The sequence below is a fragment of the Hippoglossus stenolepis genome, chromosome 19 (assembly GCF_022539355.2).
Source record: "Hippoglossus stenolepis isolate QCI-W04-F060 chromosome 19, HSTE1.2, whole genome shotgun sequence".
Classification (NCBI taxonomy): Eukaryota; Metazoa; Chordata; class Actinopteri; order Pleuronectiformes; family Pleuronectidae; genus Hippoglossus; species Hippoglossus stenolepis.
This window is the reverse complement of record NC_061501.1, coordinates 12,472,646-12,489,609: the sequence shown is the minus strand read 5'-3', so window position 1 is coordinate 12,489,609 and position 16,964 is coordinate 12,472,646. Positions and strand designations below refer to the sequence as shown.

At 46.4% G+C, this 16,964-nt stretch overlaps 2 protein-coding genes across 10 annotated transcripts in view; one reads left to right on the top strand and one right to left on the bottom strand.

The window, feature by feature from the left end:
- The first annotated feature begins 278 nt into the window (after positions 1 to 278).
- LOC118098564 (protein shisa-2) lies at positions 279 to 7,565 on the top strand. The gene is made up of 2 exons (XM_035142528.2): positions 279 to 1,254; positions 5,423 to 7,565. The coding sequence occupies exons 1-2, from the start codon at positions 951 to 953 to the stop codon at positions 5,986 to 5,988; spliced, it is 870 nt and encodes a 289-aa protein (XP_034998419.1). The 5' UTR covers positions 279 to 950; the 3' UTR covers positions 5,989 to 7,565.
- An 867-nt stretch (positions 7,566 to 8,432) lies between these two features.
- atp8a2 (ATPase phospholipid transporting 8A2) overlaps positions 8,433 to 16,964 on the bottom strand; it is a 51,401-nt gene continuing 42,869 nt past the window's right edge. For 7 of the 9 annotated variants that reach the window (XM_035142127.2, XM_035142128.2, XM_035142123.2 and 4 more), the window contains 5 exons: positions 16,350 to 16,457; positions 14,098 to 14,186; positions 13,796 to 13,900; positions 10,810 to 10,901; positions 8,433 to 9,950 (listed from right to left, as the gene is read on the bottom strand). In XM_035142127.2, coding sequence (XP_034998018.1) covers positions 9,856 to 9,950; positions 10,810 to 10,901; positions 13,796 to 13,900; positions 14,098 to 14,186; positions 16,350 to 16,457 — 489 coding nt within the window. In that variant the 3' untranslated portion in view covers positions 8,433 to 9,855. Of the gene's footprint in view, positions 9,951 to 10,809; positions 10,902 to 11,099; positions 11,124 to 13,148; positions 13,180 to 13,795; positions 13,901 to 14,097; positions 14,187 to 16,349; positions 16,458 to 16,964 lie in introns of all 9 variants that reach the window. The other 2 variants (XR_004694163.2, XR_004694164.2) reach the window with 2 other exon arrangements.

The following is a 16,964-nucleotide window of genomic DNA, read 5'->3' as shown; positions in this document are numbered from 1 at the left end:
TAGTGCAACCAATTAAAAATGTCTCTGACAAAAGGTTAAGGTGAAAATGTCTATGAACTCAAATTGTAACATTCCCATGCTGTGAATTAGATGTATGGATACACATGCGTTTTTTTTAAATATCTATATTTAAACTTTGAAGTATTACCTCATTTAAAGTACCCACCAAAGTTGAAGCATGCACATTGTGTTGTGCGTTTTGGGGTTTAAAAGTTTGAACAGGAAGTTGTATGTGTTAGTCATTCTAACTTGATGCAGGTCGGTTTATTGCTCTTTTTACGCAGAGGTGTGTTTTTGCATCTGACATTTTTTTACCCGCCCCTCGCCCACTGTGAAGTGAAGACTGCGCGCTTCAGTTCAATCTGACTAGACTGGCCCGCACTTGGCTCCATGACTCTTGACGCATGGACAATGCGCACTGAGCCACAGAAGTTTGAGGACTTATCTTTACGCACGGAGTTCGTGGTGAGGGGACACGGGAGCTACAGCAGCTGTGCGCCCATGGATCAGGCTACAAGTGTTTGTTTCTCTGCATCCCTGTGGGAAGTCATCTGAAGAGTGTGGAGGAGACGTGTCCTGCCTCGCTGGAGTTCCAGGGGAGATCACTGTTGGATTTATCAGAGCTCAGAAGGCTTACAGCTGGAATCTGTATAGTTCTTCTGTATTTCTGGCACCTTCTCCTTCAGTAGCGTAATTACGCGTTTTGAACAATTTTTGGATCATAACCTGGGCTGCAAAGTCCCTTTTGGAGACGTTGGATCTGCATTACGCACGAAATTCTTCTAACAAATGACATCTTCTAAGCGGTTTGTTGCTCTCCCACTGCATCCCCTCCTTCCATCGCACCGATCGACCGTGTCACACCTCCACCAGGTTTAGACGCGGGGGAGTGAAAGCCTCGCTGTCGCTTCCAGTGAGCCAGCGTGCGGCCGCGGACCACCTGGTCGAGGATGTGGGGCGGAGGGTTCCCGGCGTCTGTCACCGTGATCGTGACATTCCTCCTGGTCATCATCGACGTGAAAGCGAGCGGGGAGTATTGCCACGGCTGGCACGACTCCCAGGGCGCGTGGAAGGAAGGGTTCCAGTGCCCGGAGAAGATCGACTCAGACGACGCGATAATCTGCTGTGGGAAATGCGAGCTGCGCTACTGCTGCGCCAGCACGGACGCGCGGCTGGATCAGGGGAACTGTGACAACGACCGGCAGGCGCAGGCGCCCGGGACTGAGAGCAAGGACAACAAGGACTCCGGGGCAGGTATAAACACACAACTTATACTGCTGCAAATATAAAAAATGTTCATCATCATACTACCCAATTACGCGCAAAGCAAAAGTTTGGATGAAAGACACTCCAGAAGAGGGTAAATTAAGACTTTAAAAGTTATTCAGTGAACCTGAATATGCTGGAACGTGGTTTCAAAGTATATGATGAGATTCAAAGTAGAAGCCTATAATCCCCATAATATTCACTGTTGATCTATGACAAAGAAAGCCTGTTGGGTATGTCGTAGACAATGCGTAAAAGTAGTTGTGCCAGTGGAGTGACTTTGGCGCCCCGAAAAGGATTGTTTAGTCTCAGCTAAAACGTTGTTTTTAATAGGATTCAATATAAATATCATAAAAACGAATGCGTAAACCAACCCTTAAGGGTGAGCGAGGTGGCACCGGGCCCAGGGCGCACGCACAGGATGTCTCAGATTTAATATTGTAAATCGCAGACCTATTACAAGCGCAGGCCTCCTCTCATAAACCTCACACAGCCACAGTATCTCCCTGTTAAGAGGCATCATCTGCAACGACAGCTGCACAGGAGACAGCAGAGACTCCTCCAGGAACCCAGTTAACTGCGCTTTCACAAATGGCACAGTGTCTGCGCCGTGTTGCAGCACTTTATAAATAGCTGTGTTTGTTCTGGCTCGTGACAGTGCGAGAGGGGCCGGGCTCAGATCCCGCTGTCCTCACGGGGATCAAGTTTGGACTTGACCGGATCTTGGACGGTGGCTCTCCCCAAAGGCGCTGACAGGCCTGTTCATAAAAAACACAAATCGCGTTATGTATCACTTCCTACCAGACTCCTGGAGTCCTTTTCCCGCCCCCACACCCCACCCCACTGCAGCCTCTCCCTGGTGCCTCTGTGCTTTCAAGGGATTCATACTCAGATCGGTTTTATACAAGGCACATAGATACACTTTAAAAAAACTGCACTTAAGGGAGGCTTCATTACCAAAAACAAAAGCAACATATACATTTCAATATGTGGTGGATTAGGTGACTGTATAAACTTTTTTCCCAGGCCTGGCTCCTCGTTCATCAATGTTGATATTCCCATATGTTAACCATAAAAGCCTCTTAGAGCTGCATCATATCTGGAATAAACAATGAATAAGGTGATTGCAGCACACATCAGATAAAATAGTCTTCGCAGGCTCATTTCACAATATCCCTGGGGGATATTATGTCTTCTTCTGGACCTGCAGCTATAATCTGCTATTTGCTAAGACCATCCTGCCTTATCACTGCAGGAAGAGGCATATACATTTCATTCAGTGGCCTCCAGCCAACATAACTTAAAGACAAGCAGCTTTTTCCTCACCAAGAAGAAAGGAAATTATGCTTTTTTTCCCCCACACTCTAAGCCATGCTCAGTTTGTGCATTTCGTTCATTTTTCATGTGCTCGCGGCTTATTAATCATCCGGTAAAGATACACATTGCAATGTCAATGGATAACAGGCAGGAAATTATTAATGTGCTCAACATGAAGGAACATATGGTATTTGGGAACAGAAGAATGCCCGTGGGATAGCCGGGGGAGAGTCCAGCCAGTCAGCCGCAGAGACTGTGCCCAAAACAAGGGCTTAGGAGAGGGGGCTGCTGTTCCTGCTGCAGGGCTGCCACAGCTCAACCGCAGCAACAGGTGTGGAGGGGTGACAGCGAACAAAAAGAGGGTCTCAACCACCATGTGCACTAAAAAGGGATTTTTGGGCTTCTTTGTTTGAATTGTAAGACAATCAGGGGCTGGATTTGACTAAATGCTTAGCTGTTAGAAAGTTACTTTATAATGTTGAGGTACTTTAAATTCGTGGCTTCTAATCCTTTTTCACCAGTGACCCCTGACACAAAGCTACATATAGTGAGAGACACTTTTCATGCTTCTGTGATACGTTTGCCTTTCCACCAAAAAGTTATTTCTATTCAAAACTTTTTACAAGGTTTATTCAGAAAAAACTCTTGACCCATTGATGTTAATATATTAAATATTTTACAAGTAAACAAGTAAAAGAAATATACAATTTGTCTTGCAAATGTCCACTTTTAGCAATGGATGCTGATGGTGTTATGGTGTATTCGTCTAATACTTTGATTTATGACTAAATACCCTCAAAAGCCTCTGAAATTCCCATCAGCCTCGGTTCTACTTTAGGTTTAGTGCTAATCAGCAAAAACCATAGACCTATATATAAAAGATAAACACACCAAAGATCCCATAAAGTATTTAACTCAAAGCACCAGTGTTCATACATCCTCACAGAAGCTAACTTGGTAAAAGTCTTGTGTTGTTTTTATTTTCTTAATTAATTCATTTCAGATTTATCTTGGACCCAAACTCTAAACTGGAAACCACTGGAATAAACTTGTTTACACTAAAACTATCAACTCGACTAACAACAGCAACAGATCTCAAAATAGAGTATATAATAATATATCAGCCACAAGCATTGTTTTTCTGCATGAGTACTATTACTTTTGATACTTTACTGATAATACTTTGCTTCATTTGAAAACAGAATCTGCGTACTTCTCCTAACACTCTGCACACATGCTAAACTTTATCGTCCCCTCCATCACTGATTTACTGTACAGCATTTTGGAAAGGAGTTCTACATAAAAAAAAAAAAAGAAGGGATGAACAAACATAAGACGAAAGTTTTTACAATTACTAATCCTGAGCAGCCAAGTAGAAAAAAGGGAGTGGAGGGAGCAGAGATGTGGAAGTACAGGAAGAGATGGGGCAGTTGAGGGCTAACTGGGACATTTCTGCTCTGGTAACTTATCCTGTATGTTGCCTGTGCAGAGTTCCTGTTAAAACCTGTTTACTGCCTGGTGTGTAGCTATGAGGTATATAAGCCTCTCAAGTTGATGCTTCTCGTCAAAGGGGAAATGGGTCAAGGTCCCGGCTCCTCTTGTATCAGACTTACACCTCCGCAGCCAAACCAGTGTCCTCCAGCTCCAAACAGGTTCCACGCGGTAATGCTGTTTAATACCCGGCTACTTTTGATGAGCATTTTTGAAAAGTTTTCTCAAGACTTGTTTCAAAGAGCGCAGAGACAAAAGGAAACTGGAGCCAGTTGCCACCTCTCTCTCTCTCTCTCTGGCATACAGTTACAGCTCATAACACATGGGCACATTCAATGCAGAAATGAAGTGCACCCCGTGGGAACAATACAGCACAACTAATCACTTGCAATGTAACATGGTGGTTATTGTGTTTGCCTGAGCAAGCATGGGAATGAACTGCACCTCGGGAGTGACCTCATCTTACCTGTCGCTGCCGTTTCTGCCAAAAAAACGTCCACTCCGTTCCTTCAAAGGTGCCGCTAGTGAAACAATGTGATTTATTTTCAAGCAAAGTTATGGTTGATGGTGTTTCTGAGTTGTTGTTGTTGGAGCGTCTCCTCCTCACTTAGCAAATTTACAGACTGACACTGAGAACTTCACCTATAAACATGTCAGGGACCTCTACCTGTTTATTGAGGCCTGTGCAGCACTTATTTGACCTGTGGAATAGTGATTTGCTGTTTTCAGTTAATATAGGAAAGGTCAGGGGGAAGGAATTGGCCGCCTCCTTTGATTTAAAGGACCGAATAACCCCACATTCAGCTGCATTAAATCAGTCAACTTTAATACCCTTCTTTAAACAGGAGCCAAGTACTGTAGCTCAACTTGAGTAACTTATTTTCAAAGGCCCGGTCGTAAATAGCTACAGAAAAGGAAGGGTCACAAATATCTGCTGGCAGGGGCGGCTTAAGAATGTCACCCGTGCAAACACACACACACACACACACACTGCTCTGCTCTGCAGGGTGGAGGAGGCTGGGGACACAGCAGGGTGCGCAGGATTAAAACAGATCAAAACAAAGTTAATAACTGCTAATGAGAGTGTGGGGCTCCCCGGGGACTCAATCCCAGTGCACCTTTCATTCCTAAACTCTGGTCCAAACACTCCTCTCTGCTCAGGCTTTTGTTAAACTGTCTTACCCAATCTCCACTCACACGTAGGAGCTTTGCTTGTGCAAGGAAGCGAGACATGTGAGAGTGTGAGGTCGGCTGCTTTGAAGCTTCCTGGTCAATATAAGTCACTATTTTGCCACCTGAACAAGCTACTTAATGTGAATGTGTCTTTCTGTCTTCTCTCGCTCTGCAGTACCCATCTATGTGCCGTTCCTGATAGTGGGCTCTGTGTTCGTGGCCTTCATCCTGGTGGGATCTGTGATCGCCGTGTGCTGCTGCCGCTGCCTCCGGCCCAAGCAGGAACTGTCGTCAGGAGGGGCGTCAGGAGGCGGGCCCGGCAGCGGGCGCCTCTTGGAAACCATCCCCATGATGGCGAGCACTTCCAGAGGCTCGTCATCGCGCCAGTCCAGCACGGCCACCTCATCCAGCTCCTCAGCCCCACCCTCCGCACCCCGCCCTGGTCCCCCTCCTCTCATGCGGGCTCAGGCCACTTGCTGTCTGCCGCCTGACGCCAGCGTCTTTGTCAACATGCCCACCAATTTCTCTGTACTCAACTGCCAGCAGGCCACCCAAATCATGCCTCACCAGGGACAGTTCCTGCACCCGCAGTACATTGGCTACGCTCACCCTGTGACCCAAGCTGCAGCCTTCATGGACCCCATGCATGGAGGATACAGGCCCCTGCAGTCCCCGTGCCCTCCTCCCGCCGGAGGGTCGAGTATCGCCAGTGACCAGAAATACCCTCCAGTGACAGTGTGACGAGGGCCAACATGCAGACCACTCTGCCACTTTGTTGTGAAGACTAACTTGTGAAGTTTAACATGAGAGGGCTGCGCCAGAGACCTTTCGGGGACACTGCCAGAGTGGAAAAAGAAAGGCAGGGAGTCAAACTCACATGAAGGACTCATAAAGCCATTGCTGGCAGCAGGGCCTGCCCCGCTATTGTGTGTGGTGTGTGTCTGTTATGTGTGTGTCATGTGACCAGTTGCCAAGTTGGAATGAGCTAAGCTCAGTCTCTGATGGGGTACCGTGGATGCATAAACAATGTTCTGTCTTGATGCAAAGATTAAACTGCATATTGGAGAGTTACACTGCCCAGATGGGTGATAATGCACAGAAAACTGCAGCCTGCAGCTCAAATCAAGACTGTGCACGTGTTTGTCTTTGCATGTATGTGTATGGGAGAGTGGGAAAAAGGTTTGTTGGCTTGTATCTGCTTGAATGAATGATGACTGGATGATTTATAGCAGTGGGTTGAATGAAAAGTGGTTATTCAGGCAAAACAAAACAAAATATGACCACATGCTGTGTTTATGCCATGTGCACATGTGCACTTGTGAATGGGTTGTAAGTGGTTTATACAATACAGTGTGTTTGTGTTGAAGGTTTGAGGACAGACAGTGTGTGAGAAGATGTTTGTACTGTATGTGTGTGAGTTTGTGGGAGCGTGTGAAGTGTGGAGGGATGCGGTCGTATGAGTAACTGTGAGTGAACTGTGTGTGTAATGGGAAATGCAGGTGGTGTGATGTGAGAGGCAGTTGCAATCTCCCTGCAGACCATTTAAAATCTAATGAAGTGAACACAGGGCGCAGACTGTGACGCTCCACCCTGCTGCACAGCCTCCCTCCTGCCACCCAAAACGAATAAACACAAAAACTTCTGGCCCGACTGCGCTGAGCGGAAACACACGGACACACGAAGCAAAAAAGAAACAGACAAATTTCATGCAAGGCCGCCAGTTAATGTACGTGAGTGTGTGACGGAGAAGAAGTGAGAGGCTGCTCTCTGAAGATTGAGGTTAATTATACAGCGAAAAACTGCCAAAAGCCCCCCCCCCCCTCGCTTCTCCCCTGTGAGGAGTGTGTGAGCATGTGTGTTTGTATTTAACGCCCCCACAGCTCAGAGCGTTAGCAGAGGGCAAAGGCAGCTCCAGGGCAGCTTTTACTCATTATTTTCCACTTAAGAAAAAGTCACAGAAATGGTGATTATCAGTTGTTAAGGAAAAAAAAAATTTGTGAAACCTGCATATTTCTGTTTTGCAGCTGGTAACTCACAAGTAACAGTAATATGCAATTTGAGAAATGTGCTCCACCAAGTGTGCAGCCTGACATGTCCCACTACGGTAATGCTGAAACCAGTATGTCTGTGTCCTTTGTCTGTACTCCGAGCACAGTGTCTGTAACAGCAGGCAGCTCGTGTGAGACAAAGAAAGAGTGTAAAGTGTAAAATGGTAGATGAAATTCAGCCTCATGTTTTTGTCCCCTCTGTGATTTGGTGCAGGAAGGACTCTTTTCATATGAATTTCTGAAAAAATAAACAACTTTTAAAGCAAAAAACATGTGTTGAGAGTTTACGTTACAGTTTTATATCACCGTCTAGAGTCATTACTATTAAACAAGAAAGGTTTTGTGTTTTAAAACCCTGAGGGGAAAGGTTTGTGTCATTGTTGTCCCTCCAAGTTACTCCGATTTACACACCAACCCTTGGAGAAGAGGCGATGGAGAAAAGAAGACTTGAAGAATAGAAAACAATAAATCTGTGTTGTGAATGGGGGTTTTGCAAAGAACATTATCCTAACTTCTCTTTTCCCTTGGAACACTCGCCTACTTGGCTCTAATTACACACAATCACAGACAGGGCTGCTACCTGCAGAGGACAAAAACAAATACCTGTCACATCACCCCACACAGAGAGCTGAGGAACAATAAACCACAACAATGGACGGTTTAAAACCTCGACCATGTGGAGGTGAGGTTTTGGCAGCCTCCTCCACGTCCTCAGCTACAGTAATGTGGAAAGCAAGCGGGGCGTGGGGAGCCACTGGGGAGGAGTTGAAAAAAGCCTAAATGGTTCCCTGGCTCCCGCTCGGCCGCGGCCCGATGGATTCTCCATACTGTTGCAGCTGTAGCCGGTTTGGGCTGGGCCTCATCCAGGAAGGTGGGTGGGAAAAGGGATCTCCAGCGCTGGACTCCGGTGTCCAGGGGCCGGGGCTCGATTAGTCCACTGACGGTCCATCTCTATTAAGTCTCCTGAGCCTCGAGAAGGAGTGTGGGAGAGGTTTGATTCTGTCGGTATATGAAATCATATACTCGTCATGTACTAATCAAAGCTTCCTGTCAGAGCAGACACGCTGTAGCCACAGTTTGACTCAGAAAACCACTTGAATGCACCAGGAGACAGATTTCAGTCAACACACAGAGACATTTTGTCAGGCCATGGATTGATTAGATTTAATGATTAGGACTCCAGTGGACAACCCCCCCCTTCCCTCCCACTTCAGTGTTGCATTCCTGAAACAGTGTCCTCAACACAGAGAACGCAGACAACGGACTCTACATTCAGACAAATCCCAGAGCCAGAAAAACACATGATCCAGGCGAGAGTCTCAATCACATCCCTTCTGTTTAAATGCCTATTAGAACTAGTTCAAGTAAAATACTCCCTTCTAAAACATGTCTCCATACATGAATACAAAAAAACAGGCATTAATGTAAACAGAAAAACAATATAAACACATACACATTAATGTTCGCTTTAATAATAATAATAAAAAAAGTTAAAATGAACAGTCCGGTAAATAGAATCCAACAGAACCGTGGAAGAGGGAAGCGCTAACGCCAGGCCTGCTCAGCTGTGGATGCTAGTCGGGCGGCCTCGGGAATCACAGGAGCGGTCGGAATCAAACACAGGAACGATGAGATGGATTTCTCTTTTTTTTTTGTTACTGGCCAGGGCGAGGAGACGTGCAGCAGTTGGATGAGAGACATGGAAGCTGCAGAGCGACGGGGAGATGGGAGAGATAACGAGGAGAGAAATGAAGGGAGAGATAAGCAGGAGGAGGTCCCAGGGGAGCAGGAGGGGCTCAGGTCCAGTTTGGGGTTAGGGGTGTGCGTTCTGCCTCAGCGGCGTCTCTGTGGTGTTTGGCAGTGAGGCTTGAGGCTGCGATGGGACGAGCTGGGTGCTGTAGCTGCGGGTGCAGGCCTCCGGCAGTCCTCGGCCTGTGCCTCCCTCCCTCCCTTTGCGAGGAATTCATTTGCGCTTGCATGTGTGTGTGTCTGTGTGTGTTTATTTTGATGTCCCCTCCCGTGTCGGCATGTGGTAACAGACGGGCTAAAGCCACGTCACGAGAGCGAGGCTGACACACAAACACACACATACATACACACACTGGCCGAAACACACATGCACAAGAAACACAGGTGTGTCAATGCGTTCAAACAAACATGCACAGGCAGATACAAACGCACTACATTGCGCACACACAAACACACACATAAACACACAGTGGCATGATCCAAACCCAGTCTGAGGGGTATACTGGTATGAGTAGCAGTCTGAGTTTGAGTCTTCATGTCTGTGCCTGGATATGATGGCTCATGCCTGTGCAGCTTGTGAAAGTTTATTCTGTATACTCGGCCTGGTCCCCTCTCTCAAGTTAGTCCTCTATGTGTCAGCTCCACGCCTGACCGTGACCCCCGCCCCCGGCGAGCGGGATCGGGTCGTAGTTCCAGTAAGGCCACAGCAGGGGTCGATCGCCCAGCGTGAGGGCGTCACGTAGAAGTCTATCTCCGCTGTCGCCTTGATAACCGTTGCTACGGCGAGCCAAAGTCTTGGCCAGGGGTGGGGCTAGAGGCTGGGGCGCTGGAGGGTGGTGTCGTAGGAGCGCACGACCTGGGATTGGGACACCACACCGTGCTCCTCCTGAGAGAAGGCGTAGCCGTCTGCAGAGAGGAAGAAGAAGAAGCGTGTCAAACGATGAACCATCTTTGTGTATTAAGTTACCACATTATTAAGTTAGTATTTTAGAATGTAATGTGCTTTCATGTTTGCAGTCTAACTTATTTATATTTAGACTGATAATCAGTTCATCACATGGAGAGAGAAGGCAGAAAGAGGTTAACAAATGAGAATCTGAACTTTCTGAAATTTACTTTAAAATTATTTTTTTTTAAATACTGGTGGATATATTTCCGGGTGATAATTGTTTCAGCTGGAGAATGTACAGGGGTTTTTATTTCTCTGCTCAGGTGCTCGGTGTTTGTGTTCTTGGCCAGACATTGGGAATATGTCAATGCTCAATGCCAATTATTATAATTTAGTTTTCTGGCTACTGGAGAAACTGGGAATAAATTTGTTTTCTCTCATGCTAAAATATGGTAAAATATCGTATACAGCTGTAGCCGAATACAAAATGGGGAGGACTGGGATTGGGCCGCCGACCTCCTGGTTAGAGGTTGACCCGCTCTACCCCCTGAGCCACAGCCACTCACTTCTCACTCCATGTGGGGCACAGATCGTAAAACATCAGTATCAATTTGAAATATCAGTTTTAAAATGTTTTCTTAGAACAGAAACATCAGATTTTGCAAATATACACGAAATAAAGTGAAACACTTAATTTTCTTTTCTGTATTTAATGTAATGAGAGTGAATAAAGAAATAGAGATTTGTAAGGAAACAATTGCAACAACAATAATTGACAAATGTGGACTTACATGGAAGATGTGTATATTCGCCTTAAAGCCTGTGTTGAAGCAGGACTTTGACGGTTAGTAAATGTGTCTGGAAGAAGAAACTCACGTGACACAGTCTGCTGCACCGAGTTCGAGCGTCCTACACTTGAAGGTGTTTTCCTAAAGACTCTTGTCAGCAGATGGGCTCGTTCGTTTAGACTGAGGAGGAAAGAGGAAGAGCAGTTACATCACAGTGTCGACACGTAGCCACTGGTCTACAGGTGATTTCAGAGAGAATCTCCTCTACTCAACGCTACAGCACAAAACCATCACAGGCTACTGGAAAATATGTTTTAAAAATCAGGTTCCTGGACTTTTAATTTCTGAAGCTAATGAGTAGGGAGATACTCCTTCAACCTTCAAGGGTCTTTGAGGAAAACGCTGCAGTATACAAGGAGAAAGTAAAAAGCCTCCGTCAGTGATCCACACACAGGAGAAACACACAGATCAATAAGGCAGCAACATAAGTGGACTTAAGACCAGGGAGTTGGTAGGAGGTGGATTTGACTCTGACTGCTTCTGACATTCAATTTGAGCCAACAGTAATTCATAAACTGCCTGCAGGGCAACAGGACATCCACAGTAAACTACTCCTCACTCCCCACTCCTCTCCTCTTAACTGCCCCCATTCCGAGAAGAAGACTGGATCCTCTGTTCTGAGACCACACGCCGTCACGGCTCCTCTCCTCCCGTGACCAAAAATAACTAAGCCTTCTCCAGGTTTTGCACACAAATGCACGTATGCACCTATTAAGTTCTTATACCTCTCTCCAGTCTCCTCGTCGTTGTTAGAGCCATTATAGTTGTTAGACAAAGGCACTGGATGGAAATCTAACACTTGTGTCTTTTATTGCCACGTCAGGGAGTCGTTATCTTTTGGCAATTTCATTTGTAAAAACACATTTTCTATCTTATCTGGCATTAACCAGCGGTGACTTCACACAAGAGGGGGTTTCCTGGCACTAACGCAGCAGTGATGATGATCAATGGAGTAGTTATGGGGAGGGGAAAAAAAAGTCGGCCTTCCTGAGTTTCAAATTTGAAGCGAGCAGTTAGGAAATTCTCAACACTGTACGTGACTGTTGGGAACCTTCAGTGGAGTGTGAAAAAAACAGGCGGCTCTGAAGTTTGTTCAAGCTCTCTTTGGCCAAAAAAAATTATGTCTGTTAGAAAGATGACAGCGCTGAGAAAATGATAAAAGACTTGAACGGTGGTTGGACAAACAAATGAAAGGCTCATGCATGAGTACGACTCAAGTTCTCCACCAGTGATGTTTCATTCTGACGACCTCCCGATTTAAAATGGTCCAAGGATGTGCTCCGTTTGAACTCTTCCCCCGAGACGCTCCTGTACGCTACCTTTCCTCCTCCTTTCCCGAGCAGACTCCATCCAGGACCTCCCCAGGAACTACAAACACAGATGTGCTTCTTTTCCATTTTGCTCAATTTCCTGCCTGCCCACCCTTACTTTACCTCTCCTGATTCTAAATGGAGAAGGGCCCAACGATCCTGGATTTAGAGGCAGGGTCGGTCGGGACAGGGGGCCTGAGTGAGGATGAGGAGGAGAACTGTGGTCGCCCACTCATCCCTCGTGAACCTGACGACATACCTCAGACCTCTCCCGCGACTTCCAAGAACCAAAACTACTCAGAGAAAAAAGGTTGTCCTGGTCGACTCACGTCTGACTCATTATTACAGTGAGAAATAATAACTCTTAAAAAGACTCACTAGAAAACCACTGTGAAATATAATATAATATTACAAGCAAAGCCTGCTTTACAAAAATCATCAAATACACTTCAAATATCAAAAGTAAAAGTACTACTATTTGTTATTGCTAATGTATTTACATTTAAGCAGCATTTTAATTTGAAAGAGCTGTTCACCTGTTTATTAAAAGTTCAGAGAAGCTCAACTCCAAACCCCGAACTGGAGAATCACTGGCAGTCGTCACGGCCATTATCTTGAACGGCTGCTACAGAGCGCTGGTCGCCAAGTTTATTAATATTGGACATATCTTCTGTCCAAATCGCACCACGTTAGACACTGTGCTTCCCTGAGCCCTCAACAATACACATGCCAAGTGTGGTGCCAATAAAATGAACATTTCTCGAGATGTGTCTTCCACATACAGAGATTTCTGGAAATAGAAGTTGATGAACCTTCAAAGTAAAATGTCACTAAATCGGACAAATAAAGGAGCTCGGAATGGAAATACTCAAATAAAGTACAAGTACCTCAACCCTGCACTTCAAAACTTGAGAAAATGTAGTAAGTTACTTTCGTTGGAGGGAAACCTACAAACACACTGTATCTACAACCTGCACAGACAAAACTAAACAATCCAATTGTTTCTAACACATCTCTAGTGACACCACACACACACACCGAGCTATGGTAAACACACCAGTTCTGTACAGCAGTTCAAATTGATCCACCTATGAAGCCATCCAGACAGAGAGGAAGAGAAACAGAATGGACATGAGAGTAGAAATAGAGAGTCACTCCACGGCAGCTTGTAGTGAAGCACACAGGTCGTCTGAGGTAACAAACGCAGGAGCTACCTCTGTGAGCTTGTGACAGCTCTGGCTCTACGGGACCTCAGCCTTGGCTTTGGCCCTACGGACGGTGCCACACAGGAACCAGGAAAACCGTTTATTTCATATACACACAAACATATTACCTATGTACCATGTTTCTATAAATAATGATGGGATCTTCTTAAAAACTGTATGTAGCCATTCTACTTTAAAAAGGTAGGGTTGGTAGTTTGTTTTTGAAACACTTTCATATCTTATTTGGTAAAATCCTCTTCACGCCCCGATAACCATGAATAAATAAAGCGAATGTTTTGGGGACGTAGCTTTGACGAACGGACCAATGGGAGGGGGGGGCGTATGTATCGGTAGCCTGCTCTTTCTCCCCTTTCCAGGATTACCAACCCTAGCTTTAATAACACAAAATCTGCATAAAAAAAAAAGTTCTGATGACACAATAAAACTGGATGTGAATGCAAGTGTGCTCCCATGATGCTTTGCAGAGTGTAACATATACCTGCGGCCGTTGGCGTCCCTAAGTACAGCTGCCCCCGGGTCGACGGCCCGAGCCTCCAACTCCTGCACCTCCTCCAGAAGAGACTTCCTCGCGGTGCGACGTGTGCTGTGAAGCAGAAACAAGCTCATCGGACTCACGAAGGAAAGTCTGAGTGTTTCACATTGCAGACGCGAGTGATTCATAATGTTAAGTGTGCGTAAGTGTTGACACAGACTCAGTATGAGTTATGTAAACGCTTCGGTTGACTTAAAAAGCCTCTGTATGGATTTCCCACGTATTTATGTTCGACGCGTTCTACTTACGCAGTCCAGGCGAAGTCTTTGAGTAAACAGGCAGTCGGCACCAGGATCAGGCCGAGCCAGAAGTGCCAGCACTGCATCACCTTGCCAGCCTGCAATGACAACACACAGCCTCCATTTATTTCTCCCCGGTATTAATTCAATTTAGTATTAAGTCATTTTTCTCCGCAGTGAGCACAGAGGAATAAGCGGTGAGACATTTGAGAGCATACAGAGCATAAAGAATCAGAGTTAGCCAAACCTGAATACCTCTGATGTTCGCCAAACACATTTAACAGCTTTCTCACACCCTGCGTCTGCGCCACAAACTGGATTTAACACAATATTCCCACAGCTGAAATACAACGATTCCCCAATGACGAAAGATAAAAACTCGAGCAAGTATCCACACATCACCCCTACCTGTCTCTGCAGCTGCTCTCCCCGACCTTTGACCCTCAGCCTCCAGGGATTAATCACCCATCTAACCACTGTCTCAATTTGTCCGCCTGTCTCCCCCCCGCCTCTCACTCGCCCACGTCTCGTTCTCCTGTGGTTCCCTCCAATCTCGCTCTTTCACAACTTCTTTACATTATTACCGGCTCCATCTTCGCTTGCTTGTCCTCGCCTGATCCTGTAAATCCCTCAGTTTTTTCCCTTTATGACCCAATATCTCCCTTTTAGTAATCTGCACAGAGCTCTGCTGTGTTTCACAAGCTCTGGTGTCTTCGTCTCTGGGTGTGAGCCTTTAAGTCAATAGTCGCAAAGTACTTTGTGCGCTATGACGTCCTTCACTGCAGGTTTATTAGCCGTAACGTGTGCTTCCTGTATCCTGCGATCGGATACAGAGATACAGAGATAATTAGGCTCCCAGAGGGAAGAGGCGACAAGGAAAATGAATCGGAAAAGCGTCAGGAAGATATCACCTAAAGCAGCTGGAATCACCAGATGATCCGAGCGCACTCACGCAAGCACTCACTGTGTCTGTTAGTGACAACAGAGGAGGCAAAAGTACACACATTCGTTACTCAAGTAGAAGTACAGAGGCTTCTACTACTAAGTAAAAGTACTGATTCAAGCTGTTTACTCAAGTAAAAGTATAAAAGTACAGCCTCTGAAATGTTTAAAGTAAAGAACTCTTGTCACATTAATGTAGTTTGAAGACTATTGTTTGAAGACTTAAATCACCAATTCAACTAATTTCCTTGCAAGTGAAAGTGCAGATATTTGTGTTAAAATCTAGGGAGTAGAAGTAAAAGTCGTCAAAAACAGAAATACTCAAGTACAGAAACCTGAAAAATGTACTGAAGTACAGTAACTAAGTGTTTGTACTTCATTACTTCCCACCTACACATAAACGGACACTGAATATATCACATGCTCTTCATACATTGGGAAGATGGAGACAAGCTAAATAAATTTCTCTGCTTTGCTTTTACATCCACAGAAACAGATTGTTGGTCTCCGCCAAGTTACAGTCGACACAAATCACACATAGCTGGACACACACAGGGCATTAATTCTGGCGTGTACAAATTTACACACAGTTTTTTCTAAGAACTCCGCAGCTATTTTCCATTATCCGGCCCCCCGTGGACAGATGGAAATATAGATAGCAGGAGTGGGGAGAAATGAGAGAGGTAATGGGGTAGTTAAGGGGGACGATGGAGGGCTGTGGGGGATGGTGGCCGAGTGTCTCTGACCATTCCCCAGTTAGACCGAGCAGCTGCAGAGATATTTGACCGCATTCCTGATTTCTGACACAAATTGAATTAATGGGCTGGGGTGAGTTGAGACGGTCCGGTTCCCTTCCCCTGCCCACTCAGGGGGGCACCTCAACTCACCCCTGCCTTTATCCCCCGAACTCTAAAATGAGTCTCCCAATCAAGGGGTCTCCACGAGCGCTCCTCACCCCCCCCGCTGGACCCTCATCATCATCATCAGCAGTAGCAGCAGCCCACCCTCTTGAGTCAACACCTCCGCAGAGGGCAGTAAAAGACCGGGGGGCTCGGGTGACATGCAGCAGGTGCGGGACGCCTGGTGAGAGGGGCAGGAGGCGCATAAATCTCCCTCCGGGGTTCCATCAGTGCCGACGTGGAACACCCAAGAGGTGAGTCTCATAGGCGCCATGTAGTGGTAACCAAGAACGAGGGAGGGGCAGGTGATGGAGGCTGCGGAAAAGAGACGTCGAGCGGTAGGGCTATTTTAACCCCCGTCACCCCCCCGCCCCCTGTTGCTGAAATGAGTGACACATGTCTGCTAGAGGGAGGACTTGCCTGGCCCAGCATGTCGGGGGCGATGGGGATGGAGGGCCAGATGGCTGAGTAGACGGCGAAGAAGACCATCCAGAGCGCCATGCTTCCCCACACTGCCAGGTGGGAGAACTGCAGCGGAGAGAGAGAGAGAGGGATGCAAGAGAAGAGGGGGAGGGATTAAGACACAGAAGAGAGAGACAGCGTGAGGTCAAATAGTTTACATACAGCTCGTCCGAATATAGACAACCTTTCCCTCCCTCCTTCCCCTCCCTCCTTCCCCTGTCTTCATCCCGCTGTCTGTGATGTGCTGTAAGTGGACACTGTGTGAATTCCAGTGGGTCCCTGCTTCATTACTGCCAGGCTGTTGTGTGGACAGCTGAACGGACAAAGGTGTCGGAGCCCTTCTGTCCGTCCTGCCAATCTCAATCTCTCTCCCTCTCTCCCCCCGACAGCAGCGGTGAGCAAAACCATGTCAAAGGCCGAGCTACTGTCGCTTTCAACTCGACACACATCTGACTTGATTTTGATACACAAAGTGTGAACCAAATGTTTTGGTCAGATTCTTCCACCATAATCTCCATAAACAGATTCTGGGCGGAGGGACAAGATTTGGGGAGATTTTGTTTAACTTTGGTG

Excerpts from the sequence above, each read along its gene's own strand:
- LOC118098564 (XM_035142528.2), top strand. The coding sequence starts at position 951 with ATGTGGGGCGGAGGGTTCCCGGCGTCTGTCACCGTGATCGTGACATTC. Across the intron at positions 1,255-5,422 it reads CAACAAGGACTCCGGGGCAG|TACCCATCTATGTGCCGTTC; the intron begins GTATAAACACAC and ends CTCGCTCTGCAG.